The 21,182-nt window shown below is 59.1% G+C and overlaps 1 protein-coding gene across 1 annotated transcript in view; it reads left to right on the plus strand.

The window, feature by feature from the left end:
• The window catches only part of LOC137373719 (disintegrin and metalloproteinase domain-containing protein 19-like), a 259,745-nt gene that overhangs the window by 165,812 nt on the left and 72,751 nt on the right, over positions 1–21,182 (plus strand). The window contains exon 11 of the mRNA XM_068038956.1: positions 11,112–11,289. Coding sequence (XP_067895057.1) covers positions 11,112–11,289 — 178 coding nt within the window. The remainder of the gene's footprint in view (positions 1–11,111; positions 11,290–21,182) is intronic.

Raw genomic sequence — 21,182 nt, forward strand, 5'->3', positions numbered from 1 at the left:
TCCTCCCCCTTTCCCTCCCCCCCTTTCCCTCCCCCCCTTTCCCTCCCCCTCTCCCTTCCCCCTTTCCCTCCTCCCCCCTTTCTTACCCCTTCCCTCCCCCTTCCCTCCCCCTCTCTTCCCCCCCTTCCCTCCCCCCTCTCTTCCCCCCTTCCCTCCCCCCTCTCTTCCCCCCCTTCCCTCCCCCCTCTCTTCCCCCTTCCACTTTCCCCTCCCTCTCCGTCCCTTTCTCCAACCCTCCCTCTATCCCTCCCTTTCACCGTCCCTTTCTCACTCCCTCTATCCCTTCTTTCCTGTCTCCTTTATTTCCTCTCTCCCTCTATCCCTTCCTTCCTTCCTTTCTCCCTCCCTTTCTCCCCCTCCCTTCCTCCCCCTCCCTTCCTCCCCATCCTTCCCTCTCCTCCTTTTTTCCCTCGCTCCCCCTTCCTCCCTCCCACCCTCACTCCCTCCCCCTCCCACCCTCACTCCCTCCCCCTCCCACCCTCACTCCCTCCCCCTCCACCCTCACTCCCTCCCCCTCCCACCCTCACTCCCTCCCCCTCCCACCCTCACTCCCTCCCCCTCCCACCCTCACTCCCTCACTCCCTCCCCCTCCCTCACTCCCTCCCCCTCCCACATTCCTCCCCCTCCCCACACTCACCCTCACCCCTCTCTTCCCCTCCCCTGCCCTCTCTTCTACTCCCCTCTCTTCCCCTCCACTCCGCTGCAACTCCCGTCCCCTTCCCTCCCACCCTCACTCCCCTCCCCCCATCCCGCGTCCCCCCGTCCCGCTTCCCCCCCGTCCCGCTTCCCCCCCTCCCGCTTCCCCCCCTCCCGCTTCCCCCCCTCCCGCTTCCCCCCCTCCCGCTTCCCCCCCTCCCGCTTCCCCCCCTCCCGCTTCCCCCCTCCCGCTTCCCCCCCTCCCGCTTCCCCCACCTCACCCTTCCCCCCCCCTCACCTTCCCCCCCCTCACCCTTCCCCCCCCTCACCCTTCCCCCCCCTCACCCTTCCCCCCCTCACCCTTCCCCCCCTCACCCTTCCCCCCCTCACCCCTTCCCCCCCTCACCCTTCCCCCCCCTCACCCTTCCCCCCCCTCACCCTTCCCCCCCTCACCCTTCCCCCCCTCACCCTTCCCCCCCTCACCCCTTCCCCCCTCACCCTTCCCCCCCCTCCCGGCTTCCCCCCTCCCGCTTCCCCCCCCCTCCCGCTTTCCCCCCCTCCCGCTTTCCCCCCCTCCCGCTTTCCCCCCCCTCCCGCTTTCCCCCCTCCCGCTTTCCCCCCCTCCCGCTTTCCCCCCTCCCGCTTTCCCCCCCTCCCGCTTTCCCCCCCTCCCGCTTTCCCCCCCTCCCGCTTTCCACCCATCCCGCTTTCCACCCATCCCTCTCCCCCACCTCCCGCTTCCCCCCCTTCCCGCTTCCCCCCTTCCCGCTTCCCCCCTTCCCGCTTCCCCCTTCCCGCTTCCCCCCTCTTCCCGCTCCCCCACCTCACCCTTCCCACCTCACCCTTCCCACCTCACCCTTCCCACCTCACCCTTCCCCCCCTCACCCTTCCCCCTCACCCTTCCCCCCTCAGCCTTCCCCCCTCACCCTTCCCCCCTCACCCTTCCCCCCTCACCCTTCCCCCCACCCCCTTCCCCGCTTCCCCCCCTCCCGCTTCCCCCCCCTCCCGCTTCCCCCCCTCCCGCTTTCCCCCCTCCCGCTTTCCCCCCCTCCCGCTTTCCCCCCCTCCCGCTTTCCCCCCCTCCCGCTTTCCCCCCCTCCCCGCTTTCCCCCCCTCCCGCTTTCCACCCCTCCCGCTTTCCACCTCCTCCCGCTTTCCCCCTCCCGCTTTCCACCCCTCTCCGCTTTCCACCCATCCCGCTTTCCACCCATCCCGCTCCCCACCCTCACCCTTCCCACCTCACCCTTCCCACCTCACCCTTCCCACCTCACCCTTCCCACCTCACCCTTCCCACCTCACCCTTCCCCCCACCCCCTTCCCCCCGTCCCCCCTCCCGCTTTCCCCCCCTCCCGCTTTCCCCCCCTCCCGCTTTCCCCCCCTCCCGCTTTCCCCCCCTCCCGCTTTCCCCCCCCCTCCCGCTTTCCCCCCCTCCACTTCCCCCCCTCCCGCTTTCCCCCCTCCCGCTTTCCCCCCCTCCCGCTTTCCCACCCTCCCGCTTTCCACCCCCTCCCGCTTTCCACCCCTCCCGCTTTCCACCCCTCCCGCTTTCCACCCCTCCCGCTTTCCACCCCTCCCGCTTTCCACCATCCCCGCTTTCCCCCCCTCCCGCTTTCCACCCCTCCCGCTTTCCACCCCTCCCGCTTTCCACCCCTCCCGCTTTCCACCCCTCCGCTTTCTCACCCCTCCCGCTTTCCACCCCTCCCGCTTTCCACCCCTCCCGCTTTCCACCCCTCCACCGCTTTCCACCCCTCCCGCTTTCCACCCATCCCGCTCCCCACCTCACCCTTCCCCACCTCACCCTTCCCCCCTCACCCTTCCCCCACCCCCGTCCCCCCTCACGCTTCCCCCCTCCCGCTTCCCCCCTCCCGCTTCCCCCCCCTCCGCTTCCCCCCCCTCCCGCTTCCCCCCCCCTCCCGCTTCCCCCCCCCTCCCGCTTCCCCCCCTTCCGGCTTCCCCCCCCCCTTCCGGCTTCCCCCCCCTTCCTGCTTACCCCCCTTCCCGCTTCCCCCCCCTCCCGCTTCCCCCTCCCCCTCCCCTCCTTCCCCTCCCCGCGCCCCCACATCCCCTCCCCGCGCCCCGACATCCCCCTCCCCGCACCCCCACCTCCCCGTTCCCCCTCCCCCTTCCTCCTTCTCCCACCTCCCCCTTCCCTACGTACTCCTTCCCCCTCCTTCCCCTCCCTCCCCCTTTCCCCTTCCCCCTCCCTCCCCCACTTCCCCCTCCCTCCCCCACTTCCCCCTCCCTCCCCCACTTCCCCCTCCCTCCCCCACTTCCCCCTCCCTCCCCCACTTCCCCCCTCCCTCCCCCACTTCCCCCCTCCCTCCCCCACTTCCCCCCCTCCCTCCCCCACTTCCCCCTCCCTCCCCACCTTCCCCCCTCCCTCCCCCACCTTCCCCCTCACTCCCCCAGCTTCCCCCTCACTCCCCAGCTTCCCCCTCACTCCCCCAGCTTCCCCCTCACTCCCCAGCTTCCCCCTCACTCCCCAGCTTCCCCTCCCTCCCCTACCTTTCCCCTCCGTCCCCACCTTCCCCTTCCCTCCCTTTCCCTCCCTCCCCCCTTCCTGCTCCCTCCCCCTCCCCCCCTTCACCCCCTTCCCCCTCCCTCCCCCACCTTCCCCCTCCTCCCCCCACCTTCCCCCTCCCTCCCCCACCTTCCCCCTCCGTCCCCCCTCCCCCCCTTTCCCTCCCCCCCTTTCCCTCCCCCCCCTTTCCCTCCCCCCCTTTCCCTCCCCCCTTTCCCTCCCCCCCTTTCCCTCCCCCCTCTCCCTTCCCCCTTTCCCTCCTCCCCCCTTTCTTACCCCTTCCCTCCCCCTTCCCTCCCCCCTCTCTTCCCCCCCTTCCCTCCCCCCTCTCTTCCCCCCCTCTCCCCGTCCCCCCTCTCTTCCCCACCCTTCCCTCCCCCTCTCTTCCCCCTTCCACTTTCCCCTCCCTCTCCGTCCCTTTCTCCAACCCTCCCTCTATCCCTCCCCTTTCACCGTCCCTTTCTCACTCCCTCTATCCCTTCTTTCCTGTCTCCTTTATTTCCTCTCTCCCTCTATCCCTTCCTTCCTTCCTTTCTCCCCTCCCTGTTCTCCCCCTCCCTTCCTCCCCCTCCTTCCTCCCCATCCTTCCTCTCCCTCCTTTTTTCCCTCGCTCCCCCTTCCTCCTCCTCCCACCCTCACTCCCTCCCCCTCCCACCCTCACTCCCTCCCCCTCCCACCCTCACTCCCTCCCCCTCCCACCCTCACTCCCTCCCCCTCCCACCCTCACTCCCTCACTCCCTCCCCCTCCCTCACTCCCTCCCCACTCCCACATTCTCCTCCCCCTCCCACACTCACCCTCACCCCTCTCTTCCCCTCCCCTGCCCTCTCTTCTACTCCCCTCTCTTCCCCTCCACTCCGCTGCACTCCCGTCCCCTTCCCTCCCACCCTCACTCCCTCCCCCCGTCCCGCGTCCCCCCGTCCCGCGTCCCCCCCGTCCGCGTCCCCCGTCCCGCGTCCCCCCGTCCCGCGTCCCCCCGTCCCGCGTCCCCCGTCCCGCGTCCCCCATCCCGCGTCCCCCCATCCCGCGTCCCCCCATTCCGCTTTCCCCCCCATCCCCCTTTCCCCCCATCCCCCTTTCCTCCCCATCCCCCTTTCCCCCCATCCCGCTTTCCCCCCCCATCCCGCTTTCCCCCCCATCCCCCCCATCCCCTTTCCCCCCATCCCCCTTTCCCCCATCCCCCTTGTCCCCCATCCCCCTTTCCCCCCATCCCCCTTTCCCCCATCCCGCTTTCCCCCCCATCCCGCTTTCCCCCCCATCCCGCTTTCCCCCCCATCCCGCTTTCCCCCCCATCCCGCTCTTCCCCCCCATCCCGCTTTCCCCCCATCCCGCTTTCCCCCCCATCCCGCTTTCCCCCCCATCCCGCTTTCCCCCCCATCCCGCTTTCCCCCCCATCCCGCTTTCCCCCCCATCCCGCTTTCTCCCCCATCCCGCTTTCTCCCCCATCCCGCTTTCTCCCCCATCCCGCTTTCTCCCCCATCCCGCTTTCTCCCCCATCCCGCTTTCTCCCCCATCCCGCTTTCTCCCCCATCCCGCTTTCCTCCCCCCATCCCCGCTTTCCCCCCCATCCCGCTTTCCCCCCCATCCCGCTTTCCCCCCCCATCCCGCTTTCCCCCCCATCCCGCTTTCCCCCTCATCCCGCTTTCCCCCCCCATCCCGCTTTCCCCCCCCATCCCGCTTTCCCCCCCCATCCCGCTTTTCCCCCCCATCCCGCTTTCCCCCCCATCCACCGCTTTCCCCCCCCCATCCCGCTTTCCCCCCCATCCCGCTTTCCCCCCCATCCCGCTTTCCCCCCATCCCGCTTTCCCCCCATCCCGCTTCCCCCCCCATCCCCGCTTTCCCCCCATCCCGCTTTTCCCCCATCCCGCTTTCCCCATCCCGCTTTCCCCCCATCCCGCTTTCCCCCCCATCCGCTTTCCCCCCCATCCCGCTTTCCCCCCCATCCCGCTTTCCCCCCCATCCCGCTTTCCCCCCCATCCCGCTTTCCCCCCCATCCCGCTTTCCCCCCCATCCCGCTTTCCCCCCCATCCCGCTTTCCCCCCCATCCGCTTTCCCCCCCATCCCGCTTTCCCCCCATCCCGCTTCCCCCCATCCCGCTTTCCCCCCATCCCGCTTTCCCCCCCATCCCGCTTTTCCCCCCATCCCGCTTCCCCCCCCATCCCGCTTTCCCCCCCATCCCGCTTTTCCCCCTTCCCTCTTCCCTCACCTCCCCCATCCCTCTTCCCCCACCTCCCCCTTCCCTCTTCCCCACCTCCCCCTTCCCTCTTCCCCCACCTCCCCCCTCTTCCCTCTTACCCCACCTCCCCCCTCTTCCCTCTTCCCCCACCTCCTCCTTCCCGCCACCATCCCCCTTCTCCCACCCCCACCTCCCCCTTGCGCCACCTCCCCCTTGCGCCACCTCTCCCCTTGCGCCACCTCCCCCTTGCGCCAACCTCCCCCTTGGCGCCACCTCCCCCTTGCGCCACCTCCCCCTTGCGCCACCTCCCTGCCCCCACCTCCCCCTGCCCCCACCTCCCCCTTGCGCCACCTCCTCCCTTGCGCCACCTCCCCCTGCGCCACCTCTCTCCCTGCCCTACTCCCCCTGCCCCCTCCCCCTGCCCACCTCCCCTGCCCCACCTCCCCTGCCCCCACCTCCCCCTTCCCCCTTCCCCCGCCCCCCCTCCCCCTTCTCCCGCCCCACCTCCCCCCTCCCCTTCTCCCGCCCCACCTCCCCCTTCCCCCTTTTCCCGCCCCACCTCCCCCTTGCCCCACCTCCCCCTTGCCCCACCTCCCCCTTGCCCCACCTCCCCCTTGCCCCTTCTCCCACCCCACCTTCCCCTCCCTCCCCGTCCCCCTCACCCTTCCCCTCCCTCCCCCTTCCTCCCTCCCCTCCCCCTTCCTCCCTCACCTTCCCCCTTCCTCCCTCACCTTCCCCCTTCCTCCTCACCTTCCCCCTTCCTCCCTCACCTTCCCCCTTCCTCCCTCACCTTCCCCCTTCCTCCCTCACCTTCCCCCTTCCTCCCTCACCTTCCCCCTTCCTCCCTCACCTTCCCCCTTCCTCCCTCACCTTCCCCCTTCCTCCCTCACCTTCCCCCTTTCTCCCTCACCTTCCCCCTCCCTCCCCCACCTTCCCCCTCCCACCCCACCTTCCCCCTCCCTCCCCGTCCCCCTCACCCTTCCCCCTCCCCTCCCCCTTCCTCCCTCACCTTCCCCTTCCTCCCTCACCTTCCCCCTTCCTCCCTCACCTTCCCCCTTCCTCCCTCACCTTCCCCTCCCTCCCCCACCTCCCCCTCCCTCCCCACCTTCCCCTCCTCCCCCCTCCCTTCCCCCTTCTCCCTCCCTCCCCCACCTTCCCCCTTCCCCCTCCCTCCCCCCACCTTCCCCCTCCCTCCCCAGCTTCCCGCTCTCTCCCCCCTTTCCCTCCCCCCCCCCACTTTTCCCCCCCTTCCCTCCCCGCTCTCTTCCCCCTTCCCTCCCTCCTCTCCCTCCACTCCCCCCTCTCTTCCCCCTTCTCTCCCCCTCTCTTCCTCCCCTTCCACTCCCCGCTCTCTTCCCCCTCCCACCCTCACTCCCCTCCCCCTCTACTCCCCCTCTCCTTACCCTCCCCTCACCCTCCCCTCCCCCTCCTCCCCCTCCCCTCCCCTCCCTCTTCCTCCCCTCTTCCTCCCCTCTTCCTCCCCTCACCCTCCCCTCACCCTCCCCTCACCCTCCCCTCTTCCTCCCCTCACCCTCCCCTCTTCCTCCCCTCTCCTCCCCCTCTTCCTCCCCTCTTCCTCCCCTCTTCCTCCCCTCTTCTCCCTCTTCCTCCCCTCTTCCTCCCCTCTTCCTCCCCTCTCCTCCCTCTTCCTCCCTCTTCCTCCCCTCCCCCTCCCCTCTTCCTCCCCTCCCCTCCCCCTCCCCTCCCCCTCCCCTCCCCCTCCCCCTCCCACACTCACCCTCTCCCCCCCTCACTACCTCCCCCTCCCACCCTCAACCGCTCCCCCTCCCCCTCCCCCTTCTCCTTCCCTCTCCCTCCCCTCCTCCCCCCCCTCTCCTTCCCTCTCCCCTCTCCTTCCCTCTCCCTCTCCTTCCCTCTCCCCTCTCCTTCCCTCTCCCCTCTCCTTCCCCCTCCCCTCCCCTCCCCTCCCCTCCCTCCCCTCCCCTCCCTCCCCTCGCCTCGCCTCGCCTCGCCTCGCCTCGCCTCTCCCCTCCCCTCCCCTCCCTCCCCTCCCCTCCTCTCCCCTCTCCTCCCCTCCCTCCCCTCCTCTCTCCTCCCTCCCTCTCCTCCCTCCCCTCTCATCCCTCCCCTCCCTCCCTCCCCTCCGTCCCTCTCCCCTCCCCTCTCCCTCCCTCTCCCTCCCCTCCCCTCCTCCCCTCCCCTCCCTCTCCCTCTCCTCCCCTCTCCTCCCCTCCCCTCCCTCTCCCCTCCCCTCTCCCCTCCCCTCTCCTCCCTCCCCTCTCCCTCTCCCCCTCCCCTCTCCCTCCCCTCCCCTCCCCTCTCCCTCCCCTCTCCCCTCCCCTCTCCCCTCCCCTCTCCCCTCCCCTCTCCCTCCCCTCTCCCCTCCCCTCTCTCCCCTCTCCCCTCTCCCCTCTCCCCTCTCCCTCTCCCCTCTCCCCTCCCCTCCTCTCCCCTCTCCTCCCCCTCCCCTTCCCTCTTCCCCCACCTCCCCCTTCCCTCTTCCCCTCTTCCCTCCACCTCCCCCTTCCCTCTTCCCCCACCTCCCCCTTTCCCTCTTCCCCCACCTCCCCCTTCCCTCTACCCCACCTCCCCCTTCCCTCTTCCCCCACCTCCCACTTCCCTCTTCCCCTCACCTCCCCCTTCCCCTCCTTCCCCACCTCCCCCTTCCCTCTTCCCCTTCCCCCACCTCCCCCTTCCGCCACCTCCCCCTTCCGCCATCCCCCTTCCCCCTCTTCCGCCACCTCCCCCTTCCGCCACCTCCCCCTTCCGCCACCTCCCCCTTCCGCCACCTCCCCTTCCGCACTCCCGCTTTCCCACTCTCCCGCATTCCCCCCTCCCCGCTTTCCCTCCCCTCCCGCTTTCCCCCCTCCCGCTTTCCCCCCTCCCGCTTTCCCCCCCTCCCGCTTTCCCCCCTCCTCCCGCTTTCCCCCCCTCCTCCGCTTTCCCCCCCCTCCCGCTTTCCCCCCCTCCCGCTTTCCCCCCCATCCCGCTTTCCCCCCCTCTACCGCTTTCCCCCCCTCCCCGCTTTCCCCCCCTCCCGCTTTCCCCCCCTCCCGCTTTCCCCCCCTCCCGCTTTCCCCCCCCTTCCCGCTTTCCCCCCCTCCCGCTTCCCCCCTCCCGCTTTCCCCCCTCCCGCTTTCCCCCCTCCCGCTTCTCCCCCCCTCCCGCTTTCCCCCCTCCCGCTTCCCCCCTTCCCGCTTCCCCCCTTCCCGCTTCCCCCCTTCCCCGCTTCCCCCCTTCCCGCTTCCCCCCTTCCCGCTTCCCCCCTCCCGCTTCCCCCCCCCTCCCGCTTCCCCCCCCCTCCCGCTTCCCCCCCCCGCTTCCCCCCCCCCTCCCGCTTCCCCCCCCCTCCCGCTTCCCCCCCCCCTCCCGCTTCCCCCCCCCCTCCCGCTTCCCCCCCCCCTCCCGCTTCCCCCCCCTCCCGCTTCCCCCCCCTCCCGCTTTCCCCCCCCCTCCCGCTTTCCCCCCCCCTCCCGCTTCCCCCCCCCCCCGCTTCCCCCCCTCCCGCTCTCCCCCCCCTCCCGCTTCCCCCCCCTCCCGCTTCCCCCCCCTCCCGCTTCCCCCCCCCGCTTTCCCCCCCTTCCCACTTCTCCCTCCCCCCTCCCCCTTCCCCTCCCCTTCCTCCCTCACCTTCCCCCTTCCTCCCTCACCTTCCCCCTTCCTCCCTCAACCTTCCCCCCTCCCGCCCCGCACCTTCCCCCTCCCGCCCCCACCTTCCCCCTCCCGCCCCCACCTTCCCCCTCCCCGCCCCCACCTCCCCTCCCGCCCCCACCTTCCCCTCCCGCCCCCACCTTCCCCTCCCGCCCCACCTTCCCCCTCCGCCCCCACCTTCCCCCTCCCGCCCCCACCTTCCCCCTCCCGCCCCCACCTTCCCCCCTCCCGCCCCCACCTTCCCCTCCCGCCCCCACCTTCCACCTCCGTCCCCACCTTCCCCCTCCCTCCCCCTCCCCACCTTCCCCCTCCCTCCCCTCCCCACCTTCCCCCTCCCTCCCCTCCCCACCTTCCCCCTCCTCCCCCTCCCCACCTTCCCCCTCCCCCTCCCACCTTCCCCCTCCCTCCCCACCTTCCCCCTCCCTCCCCCACCTTCCCCCTCCCTCCCCCACCTTCCCCCTCCCTCCCCCACCTTCCCCCTCCGTCCCCTCCCTCCCCCCCTTTCCCACCCCCCTCTCATCCCCCTTCCACCCCCCTCTCATCCCCCTTCCCTCCCCGCTCTCTTCCCCTTCCATCCCCCCTCTCTTCCACCCCTTCCCTCCCCACTCTCTTTCCCCCCTTCCCTCCCTCCCCTCCCTCCTCACCCTCCACTCCCCCCTCTCTTCTCCCTTCCCTCCCCCCTCTCTTCCACCCCTTCCCACCCCGCTCTCTTTACCGTCCCACCTTCACTCCCCTCCCCCTCTACTCCCCCTCTACTCCCCCTCCCCCTCCCCCTCCCCCTCCCCCTCCCCCTCCCCCTCCCCCTCCCCTCCCCCTCTCCCTCCTCCCTCCCCTCCCCTCCCCCTCCCCTCCCTCTGCTCCCCCTCCCCCTCCCCTCCCACACTCCACCCTCTCCCCCCCTCACTCCCTCCCCCTCCCACCCTCACCCCCTCCCTCTCCCACCCTCACCCCCTCCTCCTCCCCTCCCCCTCTCCTCCCCTCCCCTCTCCTTCCCTCTCCCCTCTCCTTCCCTCTCCCCTCTCCTTCCCCCTCCTCCTCCCCTCCCCCTCTCCTTCCCTCTCCCCTCTCCTTCCCTCTCCCCTCTCCTTCCCCTCCCCTCCCTCCCTCTCCCCTCCCCTCCCCCCTCCCCTCTCCCCTCCCCTCTCCCCTCCCCTCTCCCCTCCCCTCTCCCCTCCCCTCTCCCCTCCCTCTCCCCTCCCCTCTCCCCTCCCCTCTCCCCTCCCCTCTCCCCTCCCCTCTCCCCTCCCCTCCCCTCTCCCCTCCCCTCCCCTCTCCCCTCCCCTCCCCCCTTGCCCCGCCTCCCCCTTGCCCCGCCTCCCCCTTGCCCGCCTCCCCCTTGCCCCGCCTCCCCCTTGCCCCGCCTCCCCCTTGCCCCGCCTCCCCCTTGCCCCGCCTCCCCTTGCCCGCCTCCCCCTTGCCCCGCCTCCCCCTTGCCCCGCCTCCCCCTTGCGCCGCCTCCCCCTTGCGCCGCCTCCCCCTTGCGCCGCCTCCCCTTGCGCCGCCTCCCCCTTGCGCCGCCTCCCCCTTGCGCCGCCTCCCCCTTGCGCCGCCTCCCCCTTGCGCCGCCTCCCCCTTCCGCCGCCTCCCCCTTCCGCCGCTTTTCCCCCCTCCCGCTTTCCCCCCTCCCGCTTTCCCCCCTCCCGCTTTCCCCCCTCCCGCTTTCCCCCCTCCCGCTTTCCCCCCTTTCCCCCTTTCCCCCCTTTCCCCCTCCCGCTTTCCCCCCTTTCCCCCTCCCCCTCACCCCCTTTCCCCCACCCCCTTTCCCCCTCCCCCCTGCCCCCCCTTTTCGCCCTCCCCTTCCCCCTTTCCCCTCCCCCCCCTTTCCCCTCCCTCCTCCCCCCTCCCCCCTTTCCCCATCTACCCTGCCCCCCTTTCCCCGTCTACCCTCCCCCCGTCTACCCTCTCCCCCTTTCCCCGTCTACGCTCCCCCCTTTCCCCCTCCCCCCCCTTTCCCCCTCCCCCCCCCTTTCCCCCCCTTCCCCTCCCTCCTCCCCCTCCCTCTCTCCATTTAGCCTTCGCTCCCCAACACTGAGCGTCCCTCTTATCTGTGTTGGGGGTAAGGGTGAGAGTGAGTGTGAGGCTGGATTGTTATTGAGGGTGAGGATGAAGGAGTGTGACTGGCTCCTCCTTCCTGTTCCAGGCTCTGACTGCCCCTCCTTGTTTTCCAGACACCCATTTCCACGTGTATTCAGTTCCTGCAGCCAGGCCAAGCTGCGGAATTATTTCCAAAAGGGTGGTGGGATGTGTCTCTACAACAGGCCGGACATGAGTAAACTGTATGGAGCGCACCGGTGTGGGAACGGATATGTGGAGGACCTCGAGGAATGTGACTGTGGTGATGAGGAGGTGAGCAGCGCATCAGTAAAACAGCAGAGAGTCAGGGCCCGGGCCCATAGACCATAGAAAAAATATGGCACAGAAAGAGGCCACCACTGTTAGGGTGCAACTAGCTTAATAATAATGAACAAGTGAGTAGCTGGTATTTTTTTTTGAGTAAGGCAGTTAAAAAGAATCAGGCAGGTAGTGTAGGAGACCCCTGAGTGCATCTCACTCTCCAACAGGTCTGAATACTGAGGAAAGTGATGCTGCACCTGGGGAGTGCAGCCAGAGCCAAGTCCATGACACCACGGGTGGCTCAGCTGTACAGGGGGGTACAGGGAAGACTGGAAGAGCCATAGTGATAGGTGATTCGATAGTCAGGGGAACAGACAGGTGTTTCTGTGGCCACAGACGTGAATCCAGGATGGTGTGTTGCCTCCCTGGTGCCAGGGTCAAGGATGTCACTGAGCGGCTGCAGAGCATCCTGAAGGGGGAGGGTGAACAGCCAGCAGTCGTGGTCCACATCGGAACCAATGACATAGATAAAAAGAGGGATGTGGTGTTGCAGTCAGAATTTAGGGAACTTGTTAAGAAATTAGCAAGCAGGACCTCAAAAGTAGTAATCTCCGGATTACTCCCAGTGCCTCGCACAAGTGAGTATAGAAATAGAAGGATAAGACAGATGAATGCGTGGCTGGAAAGATGGTGCAGGAGGGAGGGCTTTAGATTCTTGGGACATTGGGACCAGCTCTGGGGGAGATGGGATCTGTACAGACTGGACGGGTTGCACCTGAACAGAGCCGGGACTGAGTTCCTTGTGGAACATTTTGCTAGGGCTGTTGGGGAGGGTTTAAACTAGTTTGACAGGGGGATGGGGTCCTGAGGGTAGACTCAGCTGGGAAAAAATCAGAAATGAAAATGGAAGGCAGAAAATTAATGGATGAGTCTGGAAGACAGAGGAAATAAAGGTTAGAAAATAAAAAAAAGAGTTTGGCAATGCTCAAGGGGATCTATTTCAATACAAGGAGTATAGCAAATAAAGCAGATGAGCTGAGGACACAGATAGACACGTGACAGTATGATATCATAGCTATTACAGAAACATGGCTTAAGGAGGGACAGGAATGGCAGCTCAACGTTCCTGGTTACAGGGTTTTCAGCGCGATAGGGAGGGGAATAAGAAAGGAGGGGGAGTGGCAATTCTGGTCAAGGAAACTATTACAGCTGTGAGGAGGGATGATATGTTGGAAGGTTCATCAAATGAGGCCTTATGGATTGAGCTAAGGAACAAAATGATGGTCAGATCCTCTGCTATTTCCTCTCTCGCTTCTTTTAACAACCTGGGGTACATTTCACTGGCCCTGGTGATTTATCAACTTTCAAGGATGCTAATCCCATTAATATTTCCTCTCTCCCTATGTTTATCACATCCAATATTTCACACTCTTCCTCCTTAACTATAATATCTGCATTGTCCCCCATTTGTGAAGACAGATGCAAAGTATTCATTAAGAACCATAGCAATATCTTCTGACCCTACACATAGGTTACCTTTTTGGTCTTTTATGGGCCCTACTGTCTCCTTAGTTATCCTCTTACTCTTAATGTATTGATAAAACATCTTTGGGTTCACCTTGATTTTGATTGCCAATATTCTTTCATGCCCTCTCTTTGTTTTCCTTATTTCCTTTTTGATTTCACCCCTCCACTTTCCATACTCCTTTTGGCTTTCTGTAGTATTGACTTTACGGTGTCGGACATAAGCTTTCCTTTTCTGCCTTATCTTACCCTGTAGCTCCTTGACGTCCGTGGGGCTCCAGATTTGGCCGCCTCACTCTTCCCCGTTGTGGAACATGTTTACTCTGAACCTCTTGAATCTCCCCTTTGAATGCCTCCCACTGTTCTGACACTGATTTACCTTCAAGTAGCTGTTTCCAGTCCACTTTCACTAAATCACTCCTCAGGTTAGTTAAATTGGCGATAATAAATAAATAAAAACCAGAAATGCTGGAAATATTCAGCACGTCTGGCAGCATCTGTGGAGAGAGAAACAGAGTTAACGTTTCAGGTCAGTGACCCTTCATCAGAACAAGCAGATATTCGAAATGTAAAAGGTTTTAAGCAAGTAAAGCGGGGGTGGGGCAAGAGATAACAAAGGAGAAGGTGTAAATAGGACAAGGTCACAGAGAATAACCGACCAGAAGGTCAAAATTGGCCTTGCCCCAATTGAGAACTCTAACTCCTGTTCTATCTCTGTCCAAAGAACAAAAGAACAAAGATAATTACAGCACAGGAACAGGCCCTTCGGCCCTCCAAGCCTGCGCCGATCCAGATCCTCTCTCTAAACATGTTGCCTATTTTCTAAGGTTCTGTATCTCTTTTCTTCCTGCCCATTCATGTATCTGTCTAGATACATCTTAAAAGACTCCATCGTGCCCGCATCTACCACCTCCGCTGGCAATGCGTTCCAGGTGCCCACCACCCTCTGCGTAAAGAACTTTCCACGCATATCCCCCCTAAACTTTTCCCCTTTCACTTTGAACTCGTGTCCTCTAGTAATTGAAACCCCCACTCTGGGAAAAAGCCTCTTGCTATCCACCCTGTCTATACCTCTCATGATTTTGTACACCTCAATCAGGTCCCCCCTCAACCTCCGTCTTTCTAATGAAAATAATCCTAATCTGCTCAACCTCTCTTCATAGCTAGCGCCCTCCATACCAGGCAACATCCTGGTGAACCTCCTCTGCACCCTCTCCAAAGCATCCACATCCTTTTGATAATGTGGCGACCAGAACTGTACGCAGTATTCCAAATGTGGCCGAACCAAAGTCCTATACAACTGTAACATGACCTGCCAACTCTTGTACTCAATGCCCCGTCCGATGAAGGAAAGCATGCCGTATGCCTTCTTGACCACTCTATTTACCTGCGTTGCCACCTTCAGGGAACAGTGGACCTGAACACCCAAATCTCTCTGGACATCAATTTTCCCCAGGACTTTTCCATTTACTGTATAGTTCACTCTTGAATTGGATCTTCCAAAATGCATCACCTCGCATTTGCCCTGATTGAACTCCATCTGCCATTTCTCTGCCCAACTCTCCAATCTATCTATATTCTGCTGTATTCTCTGACAGTCCCCTTCACTATCTGCTACTCCACCAATCTTAGTGTCGTCTGCAAACTTGCTAATCAGTCCACCTATACTTTCCTCCAAATCATTTATGTATATCACAAACAACAGTGGTCCCAGCACGGATCCCTGTGGAACACCACTGGTCACACGTCTCCATTTTGAGAAACTCCCTTCTACTGCTACTCTCTGTCTCCTGTTGCCCAGCCAGTTCTTTATCCATCTAGCTAGTACACCTTGGACCCCAAGCGCCTTCACTTTCTCCATCAGCCTGCCATGGGGACCCTTATCAAACGCCTTACTGAAGTCCATGTATATGACATCGACAGCCCTTCCCTCATCAATCAACTTTGTCACTTCCTCAAAGAATTCTATTAAGTTGGTAAGACATGACCTTCCCTGCACAAAACCATGTTGCCTATCACTGATGAGCCCATTTTCTTCCAAATGGGAATAGATCCTATCCCTCAGTATCTTCTCCAGCAGCTTCCCTACCACTGACGTCAGGCTCACCGGTCTATAATTACCTGGATTATCCCTGCTACCCTTCTTAAACAAGGGGACAACATTAGCAATTCTCCAGTCCTCCGGGACCTCACCCGTGTTTAAGGATGCTGCAAAGATATCTGTTAAGGCCCCAGCTATTTCCTCTCTCGCTTCCCTCAGTAACCTGGGATAGATCCCATCCGGACCTGGGGACTTGTCCACCTTAATGCCCTTTAGAATACCCAACACTTCCTCCCTCCTTATGCCGACTTGACCTAGAGTAATCAAACATCTGTTCCTAACCTCAACATCCGTCATGTTCCTCTCCTCGGTGAATACCGATGCAAAGTACTCGTTTAGAATCTCACCCATTTTCTCTGAGTCCAAGCATAACATTCCTCCTTTGTCCTTTAGTGGGCCAATCCTTTCTCTAGTTACCCTCTTTCTCCTTATATATGAATAAAAGGCTTTGGGATTTTCCTTAACCCTGTTTGCTAAAGATATTTCATGACCCCTTTTAGCCCTCTTAATTCCTCGTTTCAGATTGGTCCTACATTCCCGATATTCTTTCAAAGCTTCGTCTTTCATCAGCCGCCTAGACCTTATGTATGCTTCCTTTTTCCTCTTAGCTAGTCTCACAATTTCACCTGTCATCCATGGTTCCCTAATCTTGCCATTTCTATCCCTCATTTTCACAGGAACATGTCTCTCCTGCACGCTAATCAACCTCTCTTTAAAAGCCTCCCACATATCACATGTGGATTTACCTTCAAACAGCTGCTCCCAATCTACATTCCCCAGCTCCTGCCGAATTTTGGTATAGTTGGCCTTCCCCCAATTTAGCACTCTCCCTTTTGGACCACTCTCGTCTTTGTCCATGAGTATTTTAAAGCTTACGGAATTGTGATCACTATTCCCAAAGTAGTCCCCTACTGAATCTTCAACAACCTGGCCGGGCTCATTCCCCAACACCAGGTCCAGTATGGCCCCTTCCCGAGTTGGACTATTTACATACTGCTCTGGAAAACCTTCCTGGATGCTCCTTACAAATTCTGCTCCATCTGGACCTCTAACACTAAGCGAATCCCAGTCAATGTTGGGAAAATTAAAATCTCCTATCACCACCACCCTGTTGCTCCTACATCTTTCCATAATCTGTTTACATATTTGTACCTCTATCTCACGCTCGCTGTTGGGAGGCCTGTAGTACAGCCCCAACATTGTTACCGCACCCTTCCTATTTCTGAGTTCTGTCCATATTGCCTCACTGCTCGAGTCCTCCATAGTGCCCTCCTTCAGCACAGCTGTGATATCCTCTTTGACCAGTAATGCAACTCCTCCACCCCTTTTACCTCCCTCTCTATCCCGTCCTTTTCCATAATTATGTTAAAACTGACTGAATTATGATCACTATAGGAAGGATGGAATTGCACTGGAGAGGGTGCAGAGGAGATTCACCAGGATGTTGCCTGGGTTGTAGTATTTCAGCTATGAAGAGAGACTGGATCGGCTAGGGTTGTTTTCCTTAGAACAGAGCAGGATGAGGGGGGGACATGATTGAGGTGTACAAAATTATGAGGGGCATTGAGAGGTTAGATAGGAAGAAACTTTTTCCCTTAACGGAGGGGTCAAGAACCGGGGGCATAGATTTAAGGTAAGGGGCAGGAGGTTTAGAGGGAACTTGAGGAAAAGATTTTTCACCCAGAGGGTGGTTGGAATCTGGAACGCACAACATTTAAAAAGTATTTGGATGAAACGCCATAGTATACAAGGCTACAGGATACGTGTAGGAATATGCGATTAGAATAGTTGGGTGCTGGATGGCTGGCATAGACATGATGGGCCGAAGGGCATGTTTCTGTGCTCAATAACTCTATGACTCTATGACTACCACCAAAATGCTCTCCCAGTGCCACTCCTTCCACCTGCCCATCTTCATTTCGTAAAATTAAGTCTAAAACTACACCCTCTCTTGTTGGACTTGTTACAGAATGAGCAAAAATGTTCTCCTGAATGCAACTCAAGAATTCTGCTCCCTCAATTCCTTTCACACTAAAACTATCCCAGTTAATATTGGGGTAATTAAAATCTCCTACTATTACAGCCCTATTGTTCTTGCACTTCTCAGAGATTTGCCTCCATATCTGCTCTTCTATCTCTCTCTGACTGTTTGGGGGTCAATAGTAAACTCCCAGCAGTGTGATTGCCCCTTTTTTGTTCCTTAGCTCAATCCATATGGCCTCATTTGATGAACCTTCCAATATATCATCCCTCCTCACAGCTGTAATAGTTTCCTTGACCAAAATTTCCACTCCCCCTCCTTTCTTATCCCCCTCCCTATCGCGTCTGAAAATCCTGTAACCAGGAATGTTGAGCTGCCATTCCTGTCCCTCCTTAAGCCATGTTTCTGTAATAGCTATGATATCATACTGTCACGTGTCTATCTGTGCCCTCAGTTCATCTGCTTTATTTGCTATACTCCTTGTATTGAAATAGATACCCTTGAGCACTGCCAAACTCTTTTTTTTATATTTTCTAACCCTCGTTTCCTCTGTCTTCCAGACTCATCCATTAATTTTCTGGCTCCCATTTTAATTCCTGATTTTGTCCCAACTGAGTCTACCCTCAGGTCCTCAACCCCCTGCCAAACTAGTTTAAACCCTGTTCAACAGCACTAGCAAAACATCCCGCAAGGAACTCAGTCCCGGCTCTGTTCAGGTTCAAACAGTCCAGTCTGTACAGATCCCATCTCCCCCAGAGCCGGTCTCAATGTCCCAGGAACCTGAAGCCCTCCCTCCTGCACCATCTTTCCAGCCACACATTCATCTGTCTTATCCTTCTATTTCGATACTCACTTGCGTGTAGCACTGGGAGTAATCCGGAGATTACTACTTTTGAGGTCCTGCTTGCTGATTTCTTACCTAGCTCCCTAAATTCTGACTGCAAGACCACATCCCTCTTTCTATCTTTGTCATTGTTTCTGATTTGGTCCACGACTGCTGGCTGTTCACCCTCCCCCTTCAGGATGCTCTGCAGCCGCTCAGTGACATTTTTGACCCTGGCACCAGGGAGGCAACACACCATCCTGGATTCACGTCTGTGGCCACAGAAACACCTGTCTGTTCCCCTGACTATTGAATCACCGATCACTATGGCTTTTCCAGTCTTCCCTGTACCCCGCTGTGCAGCTGAGCATTGTTTTCAGAGTATAAATTCAGGGGACTCTCAGTGCTGCTTGTCTGCATTGAGTGCTATTGGAGGGCACAGAGTGTGAAGAACAACAACTTATATTTATATAGCACCTTTTAATGTCATAAAACACCACAAGGTGCTTTGCAGCAACATTATAAAACAAAATATGTCACTGAGCCACAAAAGGATATATTAGGTCAGGTCGGTTTTAAAGAGTGTCTTAAAGGAGGAAAGCAAGGTGGAGAGATGATTTAGCTGTAAATAAAGAAGGTATGATCAGTAAGTTTGCAGATGACACAAAAATTGGTGGTGTCGTAAATAGTGAGGAGGAAAGCCTTAGATTACAGGATGATATAGATGGGCTGGTAAGATGGGCGGAGCTGTAGCAAATGGAATTTAATCCTGAGAAGTGTGAGGTGATGCATTTTGTGAAGGCTAACAAGGCAAGGGAATATACAATGGATGGTAGGACCCGAGGAAGTACAGAAGGTCAGAGGGACCTTGGTGTACTTGTCCATAGGTCACTGAAGGCAGCAGCACAGGTAGATAAGGTGGTTAGGAAGGCATATGGGATACTTGCCTTTATTAGCCGAGGCATAGAATATAAGAGCAGGGAGGTTATGATGGAGCTGTATAAAATGCTAGTTCGGCCACAGCTGGAGTACTGTGTACAGTTCTGGGCACCACACTATAGGAAGGATGTGATTGCACTGGAGAGGGTGCAGAGGAGATTCACCAGGATGTTGCCTGGGCTGGAGCATTTCAGCTGTGAAGAGAGATTGGATAGGCTGGGGTTGTTTTCCTTAGAGCAGAGAAGGATGAGGGGAGACATGATTGAGGTATACAAAATTATGAGGGGCATTGATAGGGTAGATAGGAAGAAATTTTTTCCCTTGGCAGAGGTGTCAATAACCAGGGGGCATTGATTTAAGGTAAGGTACAGGATGTTTAGAGGGGATTTGAGCAAACAATTTTTTCACCCAGACGGTGGTTGGAATCTGGAACGCACTGCCTGAAGAGGTGGTAAAGGCAGGAACCATCACAACATTTAAGAAGTATTTAGATGAGCACTTGAAACGCCATAGCATACAAGGCTACGGGCCAAGTGCTGGAAAATGGGATTGGAGTAGTTAGGTGCTTGATAGCTGGCACAGACATGAATTAGAACATTACAACGCAGTACAGGCCCTTCGGCCCTCGATGTTGCGCCGACCTGTGAAACCATCTGACCTACACTATTCCATTTTCATCCATATGTCTATCCAATGACCACTTAAATGCCCTTAAAGTTGGCGAGTCTACTACTGTTGCAGGCAGGGCGTTCCACGCCCCTACTACTCTCTGAGTAAAGAAACTACCTCCAACATCTGTCCTATATCTATCACCCCTCAACTTAAAGCTATGTCCCCTCGTGTTTGTCATCACCATCCGAGGAAAAAGACTCTCACTATCCACCCTATCTAACCCTCTGATTATCTTATATGTCTCTATTAAGTCACCTCTCCTCCTCCTTCTCTCCAACGAAAACAACCTCAAGTCCCTCAGCCTTTCCTCGTAAGACCTTCCCTCCATACCAGGCAACATCCTAGTAAATCTCCTCTGCACCCTTTCCAAAGCTTCCACATCCTTCCTATAATGCGGTGACCAGAACTGCACGCAATACTCCAGGTGCGGTCTCACCAGAGTTTTGTACAGCAGCAGCATGACCTTGTGGCTCCGAAACTCGATCCTCCTACTAATAAAAGCTAACACACCATATGCCTTCTTAACAGCCCTATTAACCTGGGTAGCAACCTTCAGAGATTTATGTACCTGGACACCAAGATCTCTCTGTTCATCTACACTACCAAGAATCTTCCCATTAGCCCAGTACTCTGCATTGCTGTTACTCCTTCCAAAGTGAATCACCTCACACTTTTCCGCATTAAACTCCATTTGTTATCTCTCAGCCCAGCTCTGCAGCCTATCTATGTCCCTCTGTACCCTACAACATCCTTCGGCACTATCCACAACTCCACCGACCTTCGTGTCATCCGCAAATTTACTAACCCACCCTTCTACACCCTCTTCCAGGTCATTTATAAAAATGACAAACAGCAGTGGCCCCAAAACAGATCCTTGCGGTACACCACTAGTAACTAAACTGCAGGATGAACATTTGCCATCAACCACCACCCTCTGTCTTCTTTCAGCTAGCCAATTTCTGATCCAAAGCTCTGAATCACCTTCAACCCCATACTTCTGTATTTTCTGCAATAGCCTACCGTGGGGAACCTTATCAAACGCCTTACTGAAATCCAGATAGACCACATCCACTGCTTTACCCTCATCCACCTGTTTGGTCACCTTCTCGAAAAACTCAATAAGGTTTGTGAGGCACGACCTACCCGTCACAAAACTGTGCTGACTATCGCTAATGAACTTATTCTTTTCAAGATGATTATAAATCCTGTCTCTTATAACCTTTTCCAACATTTTACCCACAACCGAAGTAAGGCTCAAAGGTCTATAATTACCAGGGCTGTCTCTACTCCCCTTCTTGAACAAGGGGACAACATTTGCTATCCTCCAGTCTTCCGGCACTATTCTTGTCGACAATGACGACATAAAGATCAAGGACAAAGGCTCTGCAATCTCCTCCCTGGCTTCCCAGAGAATCCTAGGATAAATCCCATCTGGCCCAGGGGACTTATCTATTTTCACACTTTCCAAAATTGCTAACACCTCCTCCTTGTGAACCTCAATCCCATCTAGCCTAGTAGTCTGTATCTCAGTATTCTCCTCGACAACATTTTCTTTCTCTACTGTAAATACTGACGAAAAATATTCATTTAACACTTCCCCTATCTCCTCTGATTCCACACACAACTTCCCACTACTATCCTTGATTGGCCCTAATCTAACTCTAGTCATTCTTTTATTCCTGATATACCTATAGAAAGCCTTAGGGTTTTCCTTGATCCTATCTGCCAATGACTTCTCGTGTCCTCTCCTTGCTCTTCTTAGCTCTCCCTTTAGATCCTTCCTGGCTAGCTTGTAACTCTCAAGCGCCCTAACTGAGCCTTCACGTCTCATCCTAACATAAGCCTTCTTCTTCCTCTTGACAAGC

The sequence above is a fragment of the Heterodontus francisci genome, chromosome 1 (assembly GCF_036365525.1).
Source record: "Heterodontus francisci isolate sHetFra1 chromosome 1, sHetFra1.hap1, whole genome shotgun sequence".
In the NCBI taxonomy this organism is placed as follows: domain Eukaryota; kingdom Metazoa; phylum Chordata; class Chondrichthyes; order Heterodontiformes; family Heterodontidae; genus Heterodontus; species Heterodontus francisci.